This window comes from Eupeodes corollae, chromosome 1 (assembly GCF_945859685.1).
Source record: "Eupeodes corollae chromosome 1, idEupCoro1.1, whole genome shotgun sequence".
In the NCBI taxonomy this organism is placed as follows: Eukaryota; Metazoa; Arthropoda; class Insecta; order Diptera; family Syrphidae; genus Eupeodes; species Eupeodes corollae.
Genome location: NC_079147.1, coordinates 277994741 through 278020556, shown reverse-complemented (window position 1 = coordinate 278020556; position 25816 = coordinate 277994741). Strand labels below are relative to the sequence as shown.

Here is a 25816-nt window from a genome sequence, read left to right as displayed (position 1 = left end):
GGAGATGAAATTATATTTTAGTCGTTAAATTTTGGAGGTGACAAATTTTTTTTTCAGTTTTTTTGATTTATAAAAAAACCGTTAGATAGATTTTTGTCAAAAAATATACGTCTTAGAGATCACATTACAGTTTATTATATAAAATTTAATTCAAGTCTCTTGCGTTTTCGGTTCGTAAGATATTTAGGGTTAACTAAAATGTTCACCTTTTTTCAAACTGCTATGGTAAAAAAACCACACACACAATTTTGTTGAGAGCCCTTTCTTCATCTTTCTGCCTTATTATCTGTATAACAAAATTTATTATGAGTCGATATCTCTTCTGGTTCTTGAGCTATGGACAACGAAAAAAACGTCGCGAACGTACGGACGTACGAACGTACGTACTCACGCACGCACAGACATCTTTCTAAAAATCTTTTATTTCGACTCTATTGACCTTGGAACGTCGAGAAATGTCAAAATTTTCAATTTGACAAATCGGACCCATTACAATAACTTCCTATGGGAAGTTAAAAAACATGAAAACAGCAACTACAATTAAATTTTAGTAACGAGTTTTTTATTTTGTTAACTTTTTTTCTATTAACTCGAATTTCTTTTTACGGTCCTCCGCTTTTTTAAGTTTAGGCGTGCCCTGACCTGTTAACGCTCTTGGAAGCGTTCTTCTACTCTTTCTGTTTCGCGATGCCTCTGCAGTATTTTTTCTTTGTAATAGTTGGAGCTTGACATAACCCTTTTTTGGGCTATTATTGGCCTTAATGTTGCTGGTGTTCTTGTTGGTGGTTTTGTTGTTGTTGTTGGTGGTGGTGTTGTTTTTGTTAGTGAAGATGCATAGGCAGCAGTTTCTTCCAAAATATATTCGACATCCACATCAAAAAAATCGGAATCATTTGAGACAGTAGCTGCTTCTAAGGATGCTGAGGAACCATCGAACTCAAACGTTTCTGGGGAGCTGAATAATGGTGCTGCGGAGGACGTATCTGGTGACGAGACTGTTGCACCTGAACTCTGAAAGAAAACAGAATAATTAAACTTTTTTCAGATTAAAAATAACCCTCTTACCAAAACACTTTCGGCACCTAAATTATAAGAATCGCTTTTAGAAAAATTTGGCTTTTTAGCAAATAGCTCGTCCATTTGCTCTAAGAACGGTGCAATGCAAGGAGATGCACCAATTCTGCCATTATTATCTTTACCGTCTCTGTACGCCCTCAGCAGCGTCTGCATCTTCACCTCAAGATTTCACGATGTGAAGTCCGAATCCTGAAAAATATTTTAAAAATGTATTAGTTAATCAAATTAAGTTCATAATCCTATTCTTACAAATCAGCCGCAATCATATCTTCGACAACGCTTCCATACGCCGAACGTTTTTTTCTTGGGTGGCTAAATTGCTCCTTCCTGGCAGTATAAAAATGCAAAAACGCTTTTGTTTCGTCAGTGGTCCAACGTTTGGATCTGAGAATAAAAATGTACTTTAATATTATACGAGTATATGTATACTTTTTGTTTATAAAATGTTTGTTTACCATTTCACCATTGTCCATGAATTATTTGTTTAGTGTTGTTTTTACTCAAGAGTCAGTGCCACCTTTTGAAAATACGAACTCAAGGGATGTGTTAAAAAAGTATTGTTTTTTTTTATGTAAAGTTAAATAAGAGTTCAAGTTAATGTGTACATGCAGGTCCAGTCAGAATAGAGTTGAGTATAAATTAAAAGATTGAAATGACACCAGAGTGTCTGTCCACATTAATTTTTTAAGGTTAGGTGCAAGCAGTTAGACAGGTGGATCATATGTGTGTGAAAAAGAGAGAGATGGGTAGATTACAGCCCAAATGCAAACAATATTCTTGGATTCATCATGAAAGATTTTGTATTGTATGAGTGAAAAATAGATAGATTTCAAGGGTGTGAGATGTGGATGAGCACATTGATTTTCTTCAGCATTAAAAATCCAATGTAGACAGGCACTAAAAGCCAAAAGAAGGGCGTGAGGGGAGATTTTGTCCTTCCCCGTAAGCCCGTCTTGCCTAAAAGCTCAAAGTTGTTGGCAACTCATTTTTCCTGTGTGAAAGGTCACAAATTAACGCGAATCATTCAGCGCTACAATTAAACTTTCTTTTCTCAAAATAAACTTACACTGCTCTTACTGACGTGAAGCGAATCAGGGCGAATAATTCACAATGATAACAAAAATTACAAATAAACAATGTCGCGTCGGCGAATGTGCCACTTTCGTGTTGGTTTGGGAAAGCCTTTAAACCCGACCAATGACGAAAGTTTAGTTTTCGCATCAAATGCTTCGCTTTGGTTTTGGGCGAGTCCTAACACACATCACACGTCAATAAATTTAGAGATAGAACTGTGGTTATTGATGATTTTTGGGTGATGTCAAGTAGTCAAGGCATCAAATATTTACGTTGACAGTCTAATCGTAGATTAATATTTTAAACCAATTTATTTTTGTTCTAGTGAAAACAGAGCACAAGAAAAATACGAACGCATCACCATATAATAAAATCCTGCCAACCTATAAGTAAAAAAAATTTATGAAACTGGATGAAGTGTCATTTATTCCAAGCATTCCAAAACTTTATCTGAACTATTTATATGGACTATTTTTACTGCCTTATTTATCCGCACTATTTCTTTGTTGTTGTTTATAAGATTTAGCTGCGCTGCGTATAAATTTACCAATAAAAACGCCTAATATCAATATCAATTGAGATAATAACATTTCGTGTTGTTAAACTTTAAGTTTTAAAAAAAAATACATAAAATTTAGATATTTTTAATGAAAATTGAACTTTGTTAACTTTTTTTCTTTGTTACCAGTTGAGAAAATTTTAAGTGTTTTTATGTTAAGATCCTTCTTCAGAAAAACAATAATGAAATTTTGTTAAAGATCGATTTTTCATTTCAACGACTCATAAGTCCATTTTACTTAAGACGATTAATAAAAAGAGATGCATTAAATAATTGGTTCTATTTGATTAAATTTTTTTTCACTCCGATAATTCGAAATAAAACGAAAAAATATAAAAACATGTTAAATGTATAAGAGTTTTTCTGGAAAGTGTAGTAAGGAAATCGTTTGACAATCATTAATTATGTGAAATGTGAATAAGATAAGAGTATTTTTCACTTAATAAGCGGAGTAACCGAAAACTAATTTTTTAATCGATATACAAATTTAAAAAGATGCTGGGATGCGACCCACACTGATAACTTCCCATCCCGTCCGTCGATTTGTCTTGCTTAAAAGTTTGTCTATATGTACTCGTATCAATTTTTAATAAAATTGCATACTTGAAGAATTATTTTTTATGAAAAAACGGACTGTTTGATTTTTATATAAACATTTCTGAATATAAAAAACAATGCTTTCTGTGAAATAAAATAGTTTTAGTATTGTTGTTTTTTTTTAGAGTTTTATTTTTTATAAAAAAATGTCAATTCGATTTTTCTTAACATTTTTCAAAATGTTGAAAAAAATATTTCTTTTAAGATAAAATAAGCTTGAAGCCTAAATTTCAAGTTTTTGAAAAGATATTTGAATCGATATTCAATTTTTAGCAACTTTGAGTAATTTTTTTTTAATTTTGTATTTTGTATAAAAAAAACTGTCAATTCGATTTTTCCCAAAATTTTATCAGATATCAAAAACATTATTTTTCGTTGCACAAAAGGGTTTTAGAGATGAAATCATATTTCAGTCGTAAAATTTTGAAGGTGACAAATTTTTTTCTTCAGTTTTATTGATTTATTAAAAAAACGTTATATTGATTATTTTTCAAAAAATATACCTGTTTGGTATCACGTTACAATATATTATATAAAATTTAATTCAAGTCTCTAGCGTTTTTGGTTTGTAAATTATTTAGGGTTAACCAAAATTTTCTGAGAGCCTTTTCTGCATCTTTCTGCCTTATTATCTGTATAACAAAATTTATTTGAAGTCGATATCTCTCCTGGTTCTTGAGCTATGGAGGACGAAAAAAACGTCGCGAACGTACGGACGTACGGACGTACGAACGTACGTACACACGCACGCACAGACATCTTTCTAAAAATCTTTTATTTTGACTCTAGGGACCTTGAAACGTCGAGAAATGTCAAAATGTTCAATTTGACAAATCGGACCCATTACAATAACTTCCTATACGAAGTTAAAAAAGAGCATAAATGAAAAAGGTTTTAAGTCAACGTCTCTCTTTTCTGTGAAGTTATTCAAATTCGAAATTAATTTCTATTAAGTTTAAGTAGTTTTTTGTGTAATTTGTATTTTATTAAAATGTATATAAAGTTATTTTTTTATGCACCTGCTTAAACATTTTTAACTTTCCATAGAAGTTTTTGTAGAATTGAAAATTTTGGCATTTCCCGAGAATTCAAGTTCCCTACACAAAAAAAAAGAAGTTGGCATATTAACAATCGTCGATAGTTAACTTGAAATTAGAGAATTTTGTGGCATTGACTATCAAAATAGTCAATATGACAACATTATTTTAAAATATTGAGTACTGGATAGTAAATAAAACAATTTTCGAATGTCAATTTTGGACTGAGCATTGAGAATTGTTAACTATCCGGTAGTCAAACTATAGATTACGGTTTTCATATAATTGTCATATTTACTACTGCAATTGTCTTTTTGACTAAGACAGTTGTCATATTGACAACCGCAGTTGTCATGTTGACTATGGCAGCTGTTGTATTAACTACCATTGTTAGTCAATATGACCAAGTTGTAAATCAAAATTCTGATCCCAAAATTGACAAACCGCAATTGTCATATTGGCTATCACGGCTATCGGCTAAAAGTTGATTTCATTTCTTTTTTTAACGACCAGTAAGTAGATACAACTTTATTAAGTTTATTATCATTTGTGGACATAGTTCGACAATATAAATATAAAATTTGAAACAAAATTATTGTAAAGAACACGAGTTACACCGCGGTGAACAACTCCACCTCAAAAATTTGGCTCGCACTTCCTCCACGGCTGATTGGCTTCTTTAAACAAAAAACTAAACTGCGTTTTAATCTGTGAGCCTAAATGCATGGAATGAACTATCATCAAATGAATGTACCAAAAATTAGACTTTTGGGAGACATTTGAAAAAAAAATCTAAAAAAAGCTATACAAAAATCGACATTTTTAAAAATTTTGCTTGTCAATAGTTCATTTAATGCGTTTACATTTGCTGAATCCAACCCATTAAATTTCAAGTCATTCGGTCAAGCAGTTTTTAAGAAACGATGGAGGAAAGTTTGAAAAACATTTTTGAGAAAAACTCGTTTTAAGTTTCAAGTTCTCTTAACTATGAAAATATTAACTTACCTTTTAATCGTCGATGCCTGGTCCATAGAGTGTTCCTTCCTCTTCCTTTTGAAACACTCAGCAGATTGTTCAGCTCTTGAATCAATTCCGGCTTGTTTAACGACATCACCTACGCGCCGCTCAGAACGTGAGATTCGCTATTCATCACGTTTCTCAACATAAGTATGGGCTTCGTGGCCTCCATAACCGACATTACTTTCAAATTACCTTCAAAACCTTCATTAAAGATTATCTGAATAACTTTATTAGTAAGTTTTTTTGGACCTTTTAGACCGATTCCTTTATTTGTTTTATCTTTTTTAACAGCCAGAAATCGTATCTTTAAAACGATTTTTTGAACCCATCACATAGGATGACCCCTTTAAAGGTTTAGGCAAGAAAAATCCAAAAGATGGGAAGATATTTTATTTTTAAATTAATGTTTTTTTTAAAATATTTTTTGAGCACCTCTTGAACTTAAAGTCAGAAAATATGTTTGGTCAAATTTTTAATTCAAGTAAAGAATTTTAAAATCACTAAGCATTATCATGTCTTAGGAACTTATAGATCATGATCAAAACATTTGTATTCAAATTTAAAAATATGGCCATTTTGAAAAATGTTATTATCAAAAACAAAAATCCATACAACAATTATGGTTATTTATATGGTCATTGCTGGAAAAAAGTCTTGAACTTTTTGGGAACAAGTTTCATAGCTTAAAATCACATTCATATAATTTAATTCAAAAAATCGGACTAACTTAATTTTAAAATAAAATTTAAAAATGAAAATTATTTTAAATTTAAGAGAAATACTTAAATCATTTATATTTGTTAAAGTTTGCAAGTTAACTGCTCTTAAAGTTTAACAGACGCATATAATAAAATACTCAGTTTACCTGTGAATTCGATTTGGGATTGTAAAAGTAAAATTAAATAAGTTTAACGATTGGTTTTTGTATAGTTTTGTATTTTATTATTTAAACCTTCATAAAATTTAATCTTCGATGTTATACAAATTCAAGTAAACAGTTACTTTTTGCCTACAACCATGTACACTCGATTTCGTGCATTTAATTTTATATCCTTGTTGGATATTATTGCTTTCACAATCTTCTCTATCCCCAAGGAATTTTATGAAATAACAATTACTTCACAATGAATATACTTGTAGTCGTATATACTCGTATAACCATGTCTATTTAGATTTGTTTTTCTTGTTTATGTTTAGTTTACCTTTTGGTATAGAATCATAGAGGAAACCAGGATATTCAGGATATTTGTATGTAATAGAATATAGCATCAAAGTTTATTTTATTATATTGCATATGTACAATGTACATAATATCGTTTGAACCGGTGTATATACTTGTTTACATGTTCTCTAAATGAAGCAATTTGCCTCTTGGCTCAAATCTTGTTTTCATAGGCTCTTTAACATGGATGGATATAGATATAAAGATAACAACACCATGCAATAAAATATCTTTTCCCAAAAGGATTCATTTATAGTAAATCCCTTAAGTTTTAACCAAAATTACACAAAACACACTCAAGCGTGCTGAGTGTATTTAAAAGATACATACATATGTAGGAAAGATAGATTCGTAGATTTGTATGAATAAATGTAGTGTTTGATTAAAAAAGAAAGTCATACGTTTTTTTTTGAAAATCATTAAAAGTTCATTCCATTGCAAGTAGTTTATTGTCAAAAATATGTAGCTTTCGGATGAAAATACTATTTTAATATTCTTAAAAAGTTATCTTTAACACGTTTAAACTCATTTATTTATCTTAATTATGTCAACTTCACATATTTTAAGGGTGAGATTTAATTCTGAAATAAAAGTGCACTGGGTAGGTGAAATTAAAGTACATAATCACTTTTTTTTTTTGAGAAAACCAAATTTTGAAAGAATATTGACATCTTATAAGAAGTTATTGCAATTGGTTTGATTTGTAGAATTACAAATTTTGGCTTTTATCAACGTTTCAAACTCCCAAGAACCTTAATAAAAAGCGTAAAGAGTATCTTTTTTATCGGCCATATTTCAAAAACCAGAGGAGATAACGATTTCAAATAAATTTGGTTTTACAGATAACAATAACAAGAGATGTGTGGGACTCCCAAAATTGAGTTGACCCCTAATATTTTTCAAACCCACGCCAATGACATTAAATAAATTGTGAAGTGATACCAAATTGGATTAAATTCGAAACCAATTAAGTTAATCAAAAAAAAAAAGAAATATTTGCCATTTCAGATATTTTGCAACAAAAAATGATGTGTCGAAAATAATTGGGTACATACAAAAATTAAGTTATTGACATCTTGTTAAATGTTAAGAAAAAATGAAAATGACAATTCTTTTGACATTTTTTTACAAAATAAGAAAACCTAAAAAATCACCAAAAATTTGAAATGAAATTGTTTTTGAATCAAGTGTTATGAGAAAAGAAAATAACGTTAACTTTAAACTTTTTTAATCCGATGCAAAATATTGAATCACAAACAAATTGATTCTTGCATTGTTATTATTTTGTTAAAGTTTTGGAAAAATCGGCAGATGGACGAATGACGTCAAGTTATCAGTATTGTAATAGTCCTCAAATGAGAATTATATCCTTTTGAACTTCAATGACCTCAATTTGTATAGTAGATTTTTGAAATATAATATCTCCATTATGAGAGATATTACATTTCTAAGATCTTTGGGCTCATAATGCTTCCGTTATTATTTATTAATTCATCAATCAGACAATAATATCATATAGGCTACTAGCAATAAAACTTTAATTAAAAAATGACGTTGTAGATTAAATATAAGGATGGAACGACTAATATGAAAGCTAAAATCAAAAACATACAAAATACGATCAACATCACGAATACAGCGAGTTATTGGCTCATTTTAAATAATAAAATACAAATCTATTCCTAGAGGACGACTTGGAAGATGCAAATCTATCAAAGACAAAAGAGGAAAATAGTTAATACGGTATGACAAAATATCAGTTACAAGCAATATTGAATATTCTCAATTTTAGTAGAACCAATGTTGTAATTTGTAATACATCCATATTCAAAAAAAGATCTGATTTAAGAAATATACATATGTTTCAAAATATAGGTAGGGATCGATTAAATCAGATGAATTACGTTTTATGAAACCATGCATAAGGATTTCGCGATAGGTTTTGTGAATTTTAATTTGTAACCAAATAGTATTCCTAAGTCTTTTTTTTAAACTCTTTCTTAAATATTGACGTCTATTTTGTAGTCAAAATTGATTGGATTAGATATGCAAGATAAAGTAAAACACTGTCTTTAGGACACATTAAAAAACATAACAATGAAGATCATCTTAGAGCCACGAGGACTTTAATTCTTCTAAAGAATTTAAGATAGTCCGCAAAATGATGGCTGTGTGAGTTTTAAAAGACATAAAGAATAACGAATAAACTATTAAGAATAATAATGGTCCAAGAGGTGTACTTTGTGGTACGCTAGATGTTTCTAAAATAGCGGGATAATGAATATTATTATTTGGTAACATTTTGTTAAGTAGGAATAAAGCAACGACAGATATACCGGAATCGAATGATTTACTCAATCAAACGTCTTGTCAAAATCTGTATAAATGACACAATTTGAAAAAAGAGAGTGGGATGCGACCCACACTGATAACTTTCCATCCCGTCTGTCGATTTAACTTGCTTTAAAGTTTGTATCGTATCAATTTTTACCAAATTTTGCGTACTATTTTTTGTAGATTTTTTTTTAATGAAAAAACGGACTGTTTAAATAAAAATTACTGAATATCGAAAACAATATTTCCTGTGCAATAAAATTAGTTTGAAGCCAATATTTTTAATTTTTGAAAAGCTATTTGAGTCGAAAGTAAATTTTTACCAACTTTGAGTAATGTGTTTTTAGATTTTATTTTTCATAAAAAAAAATTGTCAATTCGATGTATCTCAAAATTTTATCAGATTTCAAAAACATTATTCTTTATTGCACAAAATTGTTTTGGAGATGAAATCATATTTAAGTCGTAAAATTTTGGAGCTGACAATTTTTTTTTTTTTTCAAATTTTTTGATCTATAAAAAAAATGGATTTTTTTTCAAAAAATATACTTCTTTGATATCACGTTACAATATATTATATAAAATTTAAATCAAGTCTCTGGTTCGTAATATATTTAGGGTTACCCAAAACTGTCACCTTTTTTTTCAAACTACTATAGTAAAAAAAAACACCCACGTAATTTTCTTGAAAGTCCTTTCTTCATTTTTCTGCCTTATTATCTGTTTAAAAAAAATTATTTGAAATCAATATCTCTTCTGGTTCTTGAGCTATGGACGTACGTACACACGCACGCACAGACATCTTTCTAAAAATCTTTTATTTCGACTCTAGGGAACTTGAAACGTCGAGAAATGTCAAAATTTTCAATTTGACAAATCGGACTCATTACAATAACTTCCTAAGAGAAGTTAATAATAATTGGCCCATACTTTTTTGAGGAACAAGGAAACTTTTTGACCGTTAATAATAGCACCCGTTACATTAATATGCCTTATAACTTTTTAAAATCAGAGTAGATTCTACAAGATGGAGCAACTCCTCACACTGCGATCGCAACGATGAACATTGACCGTGAGATGTTCAACGGCGGTCCATTTCATGTTTTGGACCTCTTGATCACCTGACTTATGCAATTTTTCCTCTTGGAGTTTTTTAAAGTCAAGTGCACACGAGTCAAAACCACGTACATTAGATGAACTTAAGGATGCAAAACAATAAGAATTTGCTTTAATTGACAAAAACTTTCTTCAACTCAAATTTGCTGGACCGACTCAAGATTCAGTCATCTTCAAGATGTTTTAACAAAATATTGATACAGGATTTAGTTTTGTTTAAACATTTAAGAATGTTTTAAAAAAGATAAACAAAAAAGCATTTAATATTGCAAACGATAATAATCGTAGTAAATAAATATAATTTCCTCATCGATATCCTGAAGTTGGCTTATATTTAAAAATATTTGTTTTTTTATTTCTTCCCTTTTTTATTTTGTTAAATAAAATGTCGGTACAACCAATTAATATCTACAAAGGCTGGCGAGAATGGTTGGAGTTCTTTTTTTTTGTATTTTTATTGTCTCGAGTTTGCATTCAGAATATATAGAGCATATATAAAATACATATATATATGTAGTAAAAATTGAATTGACAATTTTGTTTAATATTATTTTGTTTCGATGACACTGCGTCGACAGATTTGCCTATGGCACTTTCGTGTTTTGCTCTTTTTTTATTGATACATGTTTTCAACATTGAATACAAAATACAATCTTTATAGAGATATGAAATCCAACAAAATTAAAAAAAGGATACAAATATAACAAAGACAACAACAAAAAATAATAAATCCAGTCAGAAATTTATTGGTGCGAAAAATGAAATAAACACTTTGTTGAAGCTATATTTGAGTTTGGTTTTTGTATGGACTTGTTTTCATGTTCGTCATGAAAAATGAAACAAAATAAACACTGAAAAATTGACAAACATTTTGTGACGAGGAACAAGCTTTAAGCAATCGTTGGATGTCTACATATTTGGTTAGTGTCATTTTTTATTAGCAAATTGGATCAACTCTGCATGAATGTTTATTATTATTTTCTGGATTAATTGATTCAACAATTTGTATACAAAAAAAAAGTTAACAGAAATAAATTTGATCAACTTTTTGGCATATAGCTTTTTCCTAAATTAACAAAAATATAAATTTCACTAATTAAAGATATTTTTATATTATTTTTAGCATTTTATTTCAGTCTTAAATCTTTTGATTTTTTCAAAATGTTTGTTTATTTAAAAACTTAATTGATGAAGTTGATTTTATTTTAAAATTCCAACAATTAAAATAAAATAATGAACAATGTTTTCATATAACACAATGTATTTGTTTATTTCAATTAAAATAATGCGTATACGCCCCATGCACCCAAATGATTTTTTTTTGTATTTCCAGCTCACAAAATTATCTTTTTTTCCTGTGACTAAACGAATTCAATAAAAGGAATGTAAGAAGAAGTAACAAAGTTGAAAAATACAAAATAAAGCTAGATTCAATATAATTTTATTTGTATCAGCGAAAGTCTTTCCCTTCGAAGAAATCATGATGGAATTCAATTTGCCATTTTACATCACTGATAGAAACAGGCGGTGCAGCGGCAGGATAACATAAATAAAAAGTTCCTCTTTTATACATTCTTTTTTTTTATTGAAGTTTACCTTAAATAAAGCAGAAAATATTGTTGGTTGCAGTTAAGGGAAAAACTAGAACAAATTTCCTTTCGGAACTGAATTGTGAGTTCCTTTCAATTTCTTACAGAAGGTACATAACTTGATTTAGCCTGGAAAAAGGTAAATGTGCAATTGACCTATTTATTTGAATTTTTGAATTAACCTTTCCTCTTTTAGGTGCCACTTTTTAACGCAATATTTTCTTTTTTTTATAATTTGTGGAATCTTGACTCGTGTTGAACTTTTAGAATTTTAATTTTCCATAAAAGGAAATGTTCTTACTATTGACTAACTTAGACTTAATATTGAGACACAAGTTAAAGACTATGTCAATATATCACACAAGCTAGTAAGTTACTTAGAAAATTAGGTAAAATTAAATCTTGTCATATAAATATTTAAATTGTAAAGTTTTTTCCGATACTAGGTTTCATTTCAATAGCCCCGTATGTTGAACAAAAGAGAAAGATAACAAAACAAAGGAAAAGTATTTTGAGCTCTTGATCAAAGCATATGAGCAGTGTTCTAGCAAAAATATGAAAATTATCCTGGGAGATTTTAATGCCAAGCTGGGAAGGAAAGGCATATTTCTTGGAATAATATGAAAAAACACTCTGCATGACAACACTTCCGATAACCTCGATTTTCCTGCAGAGTGAACGCCTTGGCAACTAGTAAGAGGTTTTCTACACCTTAATATCCACAAAGGTACTTAGAGTTCTTCAGATCAATCTACCGTCAACCAGATTGGCAAATCCTTCTCCGACCGAATCACTACCAACTCCTTTCAAAGTTCTCTGCCGCCAATACAATGTATCGTAAACCAATGGAAACATTGCCAATATGCAGCCAATCAACAGGCACGCAAAGCTTCACTGCATAGAAGAACGAGAGCTGCCCTATGTTTTAGTTTACTTTTCACAATTTTCTTGGTAAAGCCGTCTATCAGACTGACAATTAAATTTTCATTTACATAATAATAATACTAAAGAACAGCCAAATAAAACGTTTTCAAAACTTAAATTTTACAATTTTGCTAATAATTTTATGTAAATTAAAAACTTTTATTGATTGTACATGTTCTGTATTGTAAAGCACCCAAACAATATTGGTATAAGACTTCCCACCCTCATTCTTCATTCACCAATTTTATTATATTTTAATACATCAATTCCAAAGTATCTCTTGCTAAACAAGTCTTCACGTTCTCTTCGATTTCATTGATCACACTATAGAGGAACATGTGGACAGCGAAGAATAAAGTTTTAGCTGAGAAGTTCAACTCTGACTTTAAAAATTGCACTGATGTTGTGTATGGTGTGATCGGTGAAGAAGTAGGTCTTTTTCCAAACGTGTTTAACTTTACTGAAGTAAGCTCTTTATAATGATTATTGCTTCCTCAGTTAACTGATCAAACATCCTTTTTCCGATTGTCATCAAGAAATCATCATTAAAAGTTGTTTGTTGAGCAATCATTTGCCATTTATCCCACTCACCTACGCATGCTCCTCTAGAATTAATAATGAGACTAAGCACAACGCTCGGAATCATGTTTTCTCCCATCTTCATAATTCTTGCCACATAAATAAAGTGTAATTTGAGAGTATCGAAGATAAGGGGGCCTGTTCCTGTCTCTAGGTGTAGTATATAGTTGAGTGTTATACTCGGCAGCCTTAAGGCGCTTTTGATGAAAAAACGGAGGAACGGTGCTTAAAACGCATTCTTGCTTAACTGCCATTGAGATCTGAAACTCATAGGAAAGTTGTTATCCATTCCACACTCGTGCCATACGTTTTTTATACATTGCTAGCAGTTATTATTAATTCTGAAGAGATTTAATAATTATTGTAGAGCTCATAGACAAAAGTCGACGAAAAAGGCATAGCTACAACTTTTTGCCATTCTTCTAGTAGATTTTGGCTATATATGTAAAAAATAGTATACAGTACTGAACTAAAACGCTTTGTTGCAGTGTAACATGAACAAATATAAAACGGTTGCATATTGAGTTGGGAGTGATAGAAGTTGTGTTAAGAGGACTCGAAAAATGTGTTTTTAGGAGGTCTATGCGCAGAGCTGCAGACTTTGAAGTCAGTTGCATTTTTAGCCTTGTTTATAGTTTCAATATTTCTGAGGTCAAAGTTTCGTTTCTTAAACTTACACAGCTTTTTGTATATTTTGTTTGGAAATGCATAGAGGACTTTAAATTGTATGTTGTCCGAGGTTTTGAGTAACTTTAAGTACGCAAAACCATACCAGCTCTATAAGCATAAGAGAACAGAGCATCACCTAACTTTTTGAAGGAAAAAGGACAGAGCAGAAGGTTTGAGAGGTCTGAAAAAAGAAATATATGATCATGCACCAACTTATCTGTAAAATATCTAACTTAAGTATTGTTTGCCCAATACTGAAAAAGGAGACCTTCTAAATTGCACCACCTATAGAGGAATCAGTCTACTTAACATCGCTTACAAAAACTTCTCTGCCAAAATATACGAACGTCTTAAATAAACCGTCAACATTCCGATAGATCCTCATAAGTGATTTTTTTTAGACCAGAAAAGTTAACAGTCGATTTAATATACACATTGGACATAACCCAAAAACATTAAATCGACACCCAGCATCTCTTCATCAATTCTAAGGCCGCATGTATAGGGACGAGCTGTATAGAGCCATAATCATGGAAAATTATAATGGTTGGAAATAACTTAACCAAACCTTTCGATGTCAAAAAAGTCCTCAGACAAGTTGAGGCGATTTTTCAACATTAACCTTGAAAGAACAATGCAGAGCTTCCAAGTCAACACTAGTGGCACTATCTTTCAGAAGTCTGTCCTATTACTTGCACAAGCTAAAAGCTAAAGTACATATTTTCGTCAAGAAAGACTTACAATACCAACGCCTCTGTCAAAACGTCAGTTGAGGACTTTTTCTATCAAGGCTCAGATACGAATTCAAAAAACAACACCAACACTGAGATCAAACGAATTACTCTTGCTGTTTCTTTTGGCTAAGAAAGATAATGAGTAGTACATTCCAAAATGACCTCACCTAACTTGGGGTGAGCAACTGGAGAAATCTAGCCAGGGACTAAGCTAAATGGTGAAGTTTTTTGGGTTAGAATCTAGTTCACACAACACTGTAGTGTCATCTTAAGTAAGTAAGTATTCTGGGAGCTTCTACTTTTAAAGCTGTCAGAAAGAACAAAATCTTAAAATGAAACAATACACGCTTCCACAAGACATTGAAATTCCTTGAATTCATTACAAAAATGGTTATGACTTAATATTCTCAGTCTGGTTTCCCTAGACTTAAAACTTGGAGTTTGTGAAGTTATTGAAAACATACACTGAAAAATGAGCAAAATACTGTTAGAAGTATAAATTTCTCTTTAAAATGAAATTAACATTCATTATTTTCTCTCGTTTTTTTAATATCGAAATGAAACCTGTTATTGGAAAAACCTGTAAAACTTATTTCTTTCCAAGAAAATATGTTCGTTCTTACATATATTTTGTCTTTTCTTCCAAAAAGTCCTCCTTCATGAATTTTTTGTTCAAACATATAAACACAAACAAAGAAGCACGAGAGTTTATTGAATTTCATATTGAACAAACCTCACTTCCTTTAAATCCTACTCTCAAAATTTCTCATTTTTAACTTCATAACTTTTAACACTCAACATAAATCCGTACAACACTATGAACATACATATTGCTTGTGGGGTATTATATTTCACATTCTTCACCCGTGTCCCATATACCAGATCCCCATTATCCACTTGAAATTTGATTGAATTGAAAAATAAAAAATATTCAATTTATCTTCTTTTTTATAATGAATAGGAAAAAGTTTGTGGAAAAACTTGATACTCATTCCAATTTAATTTATATTAAAAAAAAAAACACTTTATAGAAACATATATAGGCAAAGATATATGGAAGCAAACATATGTTATGTACAGAATTACATTATAAAATTCTCAGAACTGAATATTATATTGAGAAAATTAAAAAATATGAATTGAAGAGAGTCCACAGAAATAAACAACATTATTTTCGAAGTGTTTTATTTTTTTTTAAATTGGTATGAGAACTAAATATATTAAAGCTACTATTTTCAAAATATAATAAATCAAAAGCTTGTAATGTTTTTGTTTTGAAGTAGAACAGTTAAAATAATATGCTTTTGTTACTGCTTCAAAATACTAAAGAGCATCAAAAATCTGCTCTGAATTGATGATTTACCCAAGTCCCCAAATAATTTGTTTCTTCAAAAAATTCAATCAACGAGATAACTTGATTGTTTCTGCAGAATTTATAAAAAATAAACATGAAGATCACTTAAAAATTAGTCCCCACATAGTTTTGTATAAAGATACGGAGGTAAGCAAAGCTTAAGTAAGATGTACTTTAAAAAGGACAGTGCGTTCATGCATACACTTTTCTTTTAAGTATCCAAAATGGATTTTAGATCTATTTCTACAAAAATCTATATATATAAAAATCAATGCCACTTTTCGTTGTAATGTTATGACTCAACAATGCCTTAACCGATTTCCATAATTTTGGTCTTGAATTATTTGTGGCAGTCCAGAGAAGGTTTGTCCGTAGAGAAAATTAAAAAAAAAATCTTGAAAAGCTGTAAGATCAACATCTTTCTATACTCCCATGTACAAGCAATTTGTACTAATGCTGATAGAAATCCCTATTTGTTGTTACCTTGGAAATGTACAACGAAGCAGTAATAATATTGAAGATATGTGTCTTATGATTGTAAATAAAGCATTAGTACAATTGGTAATGACCACACTAAATACTGAGATACATGATTTTTTTGATCGTGAATTGCAACGTGGCAGGAGTTCCATTGTAATGATTTACGTTTATTTGTACAAACGAATATAACCAAGTTGAATATTCAACAAAAACATGTGTAAGCCGCAATCATGCAAGCCGTTTCCAATAATACAGGAGATATGTACGAAAATTGACACTGAACTAATATGCGTATTCACTAAGAAAAATAATGCGACTGTCCATGAGTCAAAACAATTGTTGGAAATTGGTGATGGCAAATATCAATCGACAGTACGAACGGATCGATCACTTTACAACAATTTTTGTACAGTCTATAGATGAATTTATTTGTTTTGCCGAATATTCTTCAGAATTACAGAAATCATGATTGGTTAAGAGAATGCACCATTTAAGCACCGAAAAACATTCATATCAACGCCATTAATTTTCAAATTCAAGCGAAACTGTCAGGTGTAGTCACGACATATAAATCAATTGACAGTGTTATGAATCAAGATGAGTCAATAAATTATCGAATTGAATTTTTAAATTCATTGGAACCGCCTGGTATACCAACACATTGCTTGAATCTGAAAATTGGTTCTTTGATTGTATTATTGAGAAACATTAATCCACCAAAACTGTGTAAGGCCACCAGATTGGCAGTACAAACGTTTTGCCAAATTTGATTGAAGCTATAATCTTAACTGGTAGATCAAAAGGAGAAGTGTGTTTGATACCGAGTATCCCTATGATTCCAACTGATATGCCATTTGAATTCAAAAGATTACAATACCCTGTGCGTTTATCATTTGCGATGTTAATAAATAAGGCCCAAGGGCAAACACTACGTTTGTGGTGTCAATTTGAAGAAATCATGTTTTTCACATGGGCAACTTTATTTTGCCTGTTCCAAAGTCGATACACCCATCTGTTTATTTATTCATGCTCATAATAGAATAGCTAAAAATATTGTTTATCTAACTTTTTTAGACTTACCCATATAGACCCACCATAGTATAAGTACCCAATTATTTTTTATTTTTTAGTGTTTACTCTTTGTTGATAAATATAATATAAACAATATATCATTTGGGTCATTTGGACTTTTAAATAGCTAGCAATTTATAAAATTTGTTTGTTTGAATAAATTAACTTAATAATAATAGTTTTTTAATTACTATGCCTTATACGTAGCGAAGCACGTACCGAGCCGCTAGTATTTTAATGAAAACGCTTCCACATCTCGATTCCGCCCTGGAAGAAATTGATATTAATACGAAGATAGTCAACGCTGATATCGTCAGGATTCCTTCACGGTGGACTATGTTACGGATGAAAAGGATATCGATGAAGATAACTTAAAGACAATAGAGTTACCACAAGATGTTCCAGGTGAGGTTGAAATTTTTGTGGAATCTCATTTAGCCCAAGACGACGGTGAATTTGACAGCGAAGATGATATTCCATTGTCTGACCTTAGAAAGTCAATTGCTCCACCGTTATGGACGTCAACAGATATAATAAATCCAACAACGAATTATTTGGCTAGAATCCAAAGCTGCGTTTCTGATTTGATTGGCCTCAACGAAGTTCAAGTCTTTGAAAAACTGTTTGATGTCTACGTAAGGCAACTTATCGTAAATCAAACAATGTTGTATGCAGGCCAAAAAAATAAACACAGCTTTTCGTTCAATGATGAAGACTTACAAATTTTTATTGGAATCCTTCTATTTTCGGGCTATCACTCTGAAGCAAGAGAATTCATGTACTGGAAACAAGCAGCTGATACACATGTACCTATTATTGCAAACAGTATGTCCAGGAACAGATTTCAAGAAATAAAACGATTCATTCATTTTGCTGATAATAATACCTTTGAAATGAACGATAAAATGGCAATACTCGGTCCGCTTAGTAAACTTTTGTGCCAAAAGCTTCAAAAGTGGGGATATATGCATGAGCATTTATTTATAGACGAATCAATGGTGAAGTATTTCGGTCGACATTCTTCTAAGCTATTTATAAAAGGAAAGCCTGTAAGATTTGGTTTCAAAAATTGGATGCTTTGCAGCAAAGATGGCTACATGTATGAATTCGATACATATTGCGGAGCTTAAAACGTAAGGCCTTCATTGAAAGCCGTACCATTAGGGTCTAGAATGGTTCTCGACCTTCCAAGGAATGTTGACTGTCCGAGTGACCATGTTATTTATTTCGATAACTTTTTTACTAGTTATAGCCTAATTTAGATTTTAAAAGAAAACAAAATCTAGAGCAACTGGAACAGCTCGGGATAATCGGTTAAAAAAATTCCCTCTTCCTTCTAATAAAGAATATCAAAAGCAGAAAAGAATTTGATAAGAGAAATGAATTGCTTTTTGTCAAATAAAAGGACAATAGCATCGTAACGATGGCCACGAACTACGACCAGATTGAACCTCTTGAAAATATCAAACGGTAGAACAAGGATGAGCAGAAGAAAGTCAATATTCCTCAGCCACTTCTTTTCAAAAACTACAACACTAACATGGGTGGTGTTGATCTACATGACCAGTGCATCAACACTTACTCCATTGAAATAAGAGGCAAAAAGTGGTGGTGGAACCTATTCACATCCATGATCTCGTCTTCTACGTCCAATGCCTGGAGGATCTACAAGCTAGCAAACAGCTATAAAGGCGATCAACTAGAATTCACGAGATCAATAACAATACATTACCTCCGGTTTCATGTTTTGAACCAAGGACAACCTAGACTCACAGTCAAGCGTAGCATTGTGGAGAGCCAAGGCTACCACTTTTCCAAAAAACTTTCAAATCAACTAAGATGTCGCCAATGTTCCTTAAAATCGAAATGGTGCTGTGAAATGTGTAATTTAACACTATGTATTGGAAAAGGGTGTTTTAAAAGTGTTCATGTTAATGAAAATTAATATGGTATGCATGGCCCCATTGTACTAAAAAAAGGACACCTCCATAACTGTTAAATACAATTTTTGTTTGTATATTTTTTTTTTTTAATATATCTTAACTTTCACCTTAATAAACATAAAATACTATAAAAAACTAATATTTTTTATTTTAAATACCTTTGGGTGTTAATGGATTAACCCTTTACTTACTTAGTTTTATGCCCCCAAAATAGTTATTTTTTAATTCTCATAGGAAGTCATTGTAATGGGTCTGATTTGGCAAATTGAAAATTTTGACATTTCCCGACGTTTCAAGGTCCCAGAGTAGAAACAAAAGAATTTAAGAAAGATGTATGTGAGTGCATGTGTACCTACATTCGTACGTCCCTACGTTCTCGACGTTTTGTTTTACGTCCATAGCTCAAGAACCAGAAGAGATATCGACTTCAAATACATTTTGTTATATTATAGATAATAATGAAGAAAGAAAAAAGTTTTCTCAAGAAAACTTCCTGGGTGTTTTTTTTTACAATAGCAGTTGTTTACCAGTCTATATTTAATTTGTCATTGTGTTATGTACTTAAATTTACCTATCCTATTATTGTGAATTAATTTTGTATTATTTTGTTAACGACTTAACTTGTAACCCATTCTTATTCTTTGCTTCGTCATTTATTCTTTCGTTAAAAATTTCGTCGTTCATTTTTGTAAAGCTTGCCGTGGCATTCACGACACAATAAAGTTAAATTCAAACGAGAAGGTCGGAAAAAAGAGTGTTTTTCTTAAAGCTACGATTATAAATTATAACAAAAATACGATACAGTCCACATTTAAACGAACTTTACATTTGGTCCGTTCGAGCCGGATTTGTGCTAAAATAATAATAACTTAAATTAGTTCGAGTTTCGTGGTTTCGTCTCAGACGGCGGGAGACACGAAGAAAAACCTTTTTTGTCGGTTCGGGTGTGTTTTCGGCTGTACTTTATTCAATTTGCGATTCGTGTGTGCATAACACCCAGTAAAGTGCAAAACCAACCCCTAAAATAGTTAAATTATTTCGTGTTTCATTAAATAATTTAAATCACGCGCAAATCGAAATTTGCAGACGATCCGTTACCTTTCTTGCAACGGTAATTCTAAAAAAAACGAAGAGAAACGCTTCTTTGTCATTGCGGTTCTGTCGTCTTCGTGTGCGAAGTTAAAAAAATCGAAGAGAAAAGCTTCTTTGTCTTGCGCTTGTGTCATCTACGTGTGTGAAGCTAAAAGGAGAAAAGGCTTGTTTGTGAGTGGGGTGGTGTCGTCGCGTCGGTCGTGTGCTGTGCATTTCTTGTGTGTACGGAATACCTGCAAGTAAAAGCAACAACCACCCAAATAACTTCATCATCATCCAAATTCCAAACGGTGCTCTTATTTATGTATACTCCTCGTCCTCATACATTCTTCGCGAGTTGAGTTGTGCGCGCATAATATACAAGAAAAAATAAATAGGGGAAATCAAATGTGTGTCTATGTGTATGAAATTTGAGAGTTTTATTAAACAACGAAAGCACATACGTCAAGATTAGTGCTGCCACTTTTGAATTTAAAGTTCCTTTTTTGTTTTCCGCTAACGTATTTAATTTAACTTTATTTGTTTTTCTTTTTCGATATGGATGTGTTAAAACGTCAACGTGCTGCGTTAAAAGGGCAAGTTACGCGAATTTCGGCCGCTTGTCAAACACCTTCGCTACAAGTGTCAAAAGCACGGGCTTTAAAAACAAAATTAGACGCCTATATGACCGATTTTGAACGAATTCAAAATGAAATAGAAGCATTGTTAGATGATGAAGCAGATTTATCATCCGAAACCGACTATCGTGTCGAGTTCGAGGATTCGTACTATAATAATGCTGCTATTTTATCTGACACTAGCGGCCCGTCCCGGCTTCGCACGGGTAGACATAAATAAGTACAGATATTTAAGTTATACTTATAAGCATGCTAATTAAAACGACAATGAAAAAAATTGTATGCTTATCTTAAAGCCTCCCTGTACACTACGTTGGCTGTAGTATTTGTAGGTGGCAACAAAACGTATTGATTTTCAGGAGATCCTACTCGAGAAAGCGCCACATACAATTGCCCGTGGGAAAAGCACTCTTTCCTTAAGTCTATACCAACTATGGAAAAAGTTTGTCCCTGGGATTTGTTTATTGTAAGGGGATATTTTTAAAGGGAACTGTAACCGTTTAAAAGATATGGGCAAATCAGTTGGTATCATCGGGATCCGTGGAACATGTGCGAGCTGACCGGCCGCGGGACCCGTAATGATTGTTGCTACAATTACATTATCTCTTAATTCTTTGATCAAAAGTCTTGTACCATTACACATATTGGGAGGGCTTAAATTTCTTAAAAGCATAACAGGCGTACCTATTTTTAATTTTAGTTCATGGGGTGGCAAGCCAGCAGGATTGAGGGAATTTAAAAATTCCTGTGGGTAGTGCACTGTATCTTCGATGTTGCACACGGTGTCAACAGATTTGTAACATTTAAAATCACCTGGTACTTTTTCAATAATAATTTTGTTTATCTCATTTACTGAGTCGTTTCTGGGTGACAATATCGCTCTCGAACAGAGCCAATGAAAATTTCTTACTGTAAGATTGTTGATGTCGGGATAGATTTTGTCTATAAGAATTTCTAGACTGTGAACAGTTTGGGCCAATCCAATATCCAAAAGTACTTGGGAGCTGTTTGCAATTGGAGTAGTAAATTTTCCGTCTCCTAATTTAAGTATATTTTCTGAGAAATTACCACCGCGGTTATTGCATAAATGTGCTCTCATATTCGTGCGCAAATTGAGAGTTTTAATTGATAGCCACAAAGGTGATGATTTAAGGCACGCTTTAATAACGTCGGCACGTGTACCTTTTGTTACAACTGGTAGAGTTTGGCGAAAGTCTCCAGCGAAAACAAAAGTTACGCCACCCATCATATTGCATGAGTTTCTTATATCTTTTAATGTGCGGTCCACTGCTTCTACATGAGCTCTATGGCTCATGGTGCACTCATCCCAAATAATCAGCGACGTGTCCTGTAAGAGCTTTCCCAGTGGACCATTTTTACGGATTGAACATACAGACTGTTGATCTAAAGAAACAGTCAACGGTAATTTAAACGTAGAGTGAGCCGTTTTCCCATCATATAATAGGGTTGCAGCAATTCCTGACGATGCCACAGCCAGTGCTTTTCTTCCGGATAATCGTACTTTTGACAATACTAAATTGGCAAGAAAGGTTTTACCCGTGCCACCGGGCACGTCCAAAAAAAAAAGTTGACCACTGTTATTTTCCACACTTTCAATTATAGCATCGTACGCTATTTTTTGATCTGCCACTAACTTGGGTACATTTGAATTGACAAATTCTGACAACTCGTTAACATCATATATACGGCACGGTATGGCATCAACTACATTTTGTGAGCGATTCGGAGAAGGTAATCCAAAGTCTCTTAAACTTTTGTCATTTAATTCTAAAAGTTTGTTTTCGATTTGTATCAAACCTTTGTTATATACATCATAATCGGAACCTTGTTCTTGGGCTATATGTCTGATGTCTTCACACAAATCATCTTTAAACGTGTCCCATAATTTGAGAGGTTCCGAGGGAAAACAAAATAATAATAATATTACCACAAACAACTCTCTCAGCCTTAACGGACATTGAGAAATCGAAGCTTCTCTCAAAGTAGTTTCCCATTGGTTATCATCTTCTAGCAAACCCCATTCTCGGCAAGCGGCTTGGTAAGTTTCTTTAACAACTCCGTCAACGGTTTTTAAATCTTGGAACGATGTTGGGCCACGTACATGATGAAGCAGTATCCTGAGATAAAAACAATCTGACTGGGAAGGATGAACGCTGTATACTCTTCCCAGTGCCGCATCTTTTTTTATACCGGGATGTCCAACTACTTCTTGGCCACGTTTCCTTCTAGAAAATTTATTGTTAGCCCATGTATAATAATGAGGAACTTCGTGATAGAGTAGTGTTTTAGCAAAACCATCACTGTGGCATAGGTCAAAAACGCCGTAAGTGTCGTTTTTGGTGGATTTTGCGCTATATTTTGCATATTTTCCGCTGAGAAGTACACTCGTTGTCCATTCTCTAGGTGTACTGCTAGGTGTACTACGGTAGGGTGTCTGTCATGTATAGGAAACTCTAATATCCTCCACACTGCTTCAGATGTACTTATGTACCGGCCGTTCAAATAATTTTCAACTTCATCGTGAGCATTTCTGACACTGAAAGTTGCTTGATCCGATCCTTTGTTAATGTATTTACATATGTATTTTATGGCTTGTACGGAATGACAATATTCAACATTAATATGAGCATTAAAAGATCGACATAGTATTGGGGAATATGGAACGATCCATCTGTTGTCTATATTAACCGTACGCCCTCGGACATTCAATGCAGCAATCTGCCTTCCGTTGTCGACATCGCGTCGTCGATAAACGGGATACCCATCCTCACCGGTCTGGGTTTCAGTCACGAAACGTCGTGGATATTTTTTTGTACATATCCCATTTTTCATGCACGGAGAAGTCAAATTTTCTTGTCCACATGGTCCATGTACCATATTCTTTGTGACTATCTCAAATAATACTGGGTCTTCGTCTTTATTAGGTAGTTCGGCAACTATTATTTTATCAATTTCATCGGGTTCTACTTTTGAGTTCAACCAAAGCAACATATGACAATGCGGCAATCCTCTTTTTTGCCACTCAACAGTAAGCATATAACATTTAACCGGCCCAAAAATCGCGTCTTTTGTTAATATTTTTATCATTTTCTTCATTTTTAAGTGAAACACTCGAGCTATGATGTCATGCCGGTCGAAAGACCGTTGACCGGGAAAAAGTTCCTGTTTTATTTCTTGCCAATCTGGATTACAGGTGAAAGTTATGAAAAGATCTGGCCTTCCATAATTGCGCACGTATGTCATTGCATCTTGTGTCTTTTCGTGGAGATACCTTGGAGACCCAGTAAATGATGACGGCAAGATGACATGCTGTCCGATATTAGCTGCAATTACCCTTGCGTCTTGGTTTAAAGCATCCCTTAAATGAATATAGTCATCCGCTCTAAGCTTTTGTTGGTTTCGGTAAACAAAATTTAACCTTTCGGAAATCATCTTCGCCATCATATCCACACAATATTGATTAAACAAATCTTTGTAATAATGGAGTGCATTAAAACAGTTGGCCCTAATCATTAAACGGTATGCATAATATTGCATACATGACACAGTCTTATTTCTTGAGGAATTCTGCTGAGGAATAATTAAATAATATCCATCGTCTCCTGATGCAAACATCAACGGATATTGTAGCGGATCATATGCTCGATGTAATTCCGACACTCGTTTTAGTTGTCCGTCTCTACCGTGCAGTACTATATCCCTGGGTCCTTTGTCTTCATCAACCAAGAGAACGGCCACTTCATTTATTGAAGGGGCGTTATATCTTCCTCTGTGTTCTGTATGGGGTGTGCGATCAGAGTAAATGATCAATTTCAAACTGTCGGGGGTATTGAGTTCAATACTATGTTTAAAACTTCGTATGTAAACATTGTGGCTATTCAACATGGTCTGCAATTCGTTTATGAAATTTAGTTTTAGCATGGGAGCCGTGTTTGATCGCAATGATAGTTGATCAGCATCGGAAATAAAATATATCTGCAAAAATTGGGGAATTTGTCCTGATGGCGGTAAAAGGCTACCTATGAGATGATAAACTTGTCCTTCCACCTTAAAGGTAGGCATAAAATGACCCTCCTTAATTTCTTTTGCCCCAAAGGAAGTCATTTGAAAAAGGCTATTGTATCTACGTACGTTATTCAAAAAATGCGCGGATAGTATATGATTATTTGTCAAAACACTTTTAATTGGTTCTGGTGGCTCATCAATGTTAGAGAAAACAACCTTTCCAGATGCACAGCACATACCTTTCGCTTCCTCACACATCTTATTCATTGCTCCGATTTGGATGCTGTTTTGATGAGCATATTCAATTTGAGGATCGTAACTAAATGCCGACCTATTACTATGCGCTAAAATTCTATTGCGCGTCCTAGCTCTTAACGACCGTTGTCTATCTCGCTGTGTCAAAAGCCGCTGCGAGCGTTCAGTGCTAGATTCCCGTGCACGCGTTCGCGAGTTCCTAGCTCTATTTTCTTCAAGTCGCTGAGAGCGCTCAGCACTTGACTGTCGTTCGTATCTTGCATTTTGTTCTGCAAGACGAATTGAACGTTCGACGCTTAATTCTCTGGCTCGCGATTGGGAAGCGTACACTCTCATAATTTCCAGACGATCTGCATTTTCAGAAGAAGACTCTCCAATACGACGAACTTTTACTAATCTCGCTTGGGAACTATTCTTAGATAGCTGCGACCTTCTTCTTCTAGGCAT

General features: G+C 32.7%; 1 protein-coding gene across 1 annotated transcript; it reads right to left on the bottom strand.

The window, feature by feature from the left end:
• Positions 1–1245: 1245 nt before the first annotated feature.
• On the bottom strand, positions 1246–25816 carry LOC129950708 (uncharacterized). The gene is made up of 3 exons (XM_056062632.1): positions 23601–25816; positions 21999–23334; positions 1246–1266 (listed from the first exon to the last, which is right to left on the bottom strand). The coding sequence occupies exons 1-3, from the start codon at positions 25814–25816 to the stop codon at positions 1246–1248; spliced, it is 3573 nt and encodes a 1190-aa protein (XP_055918607.1).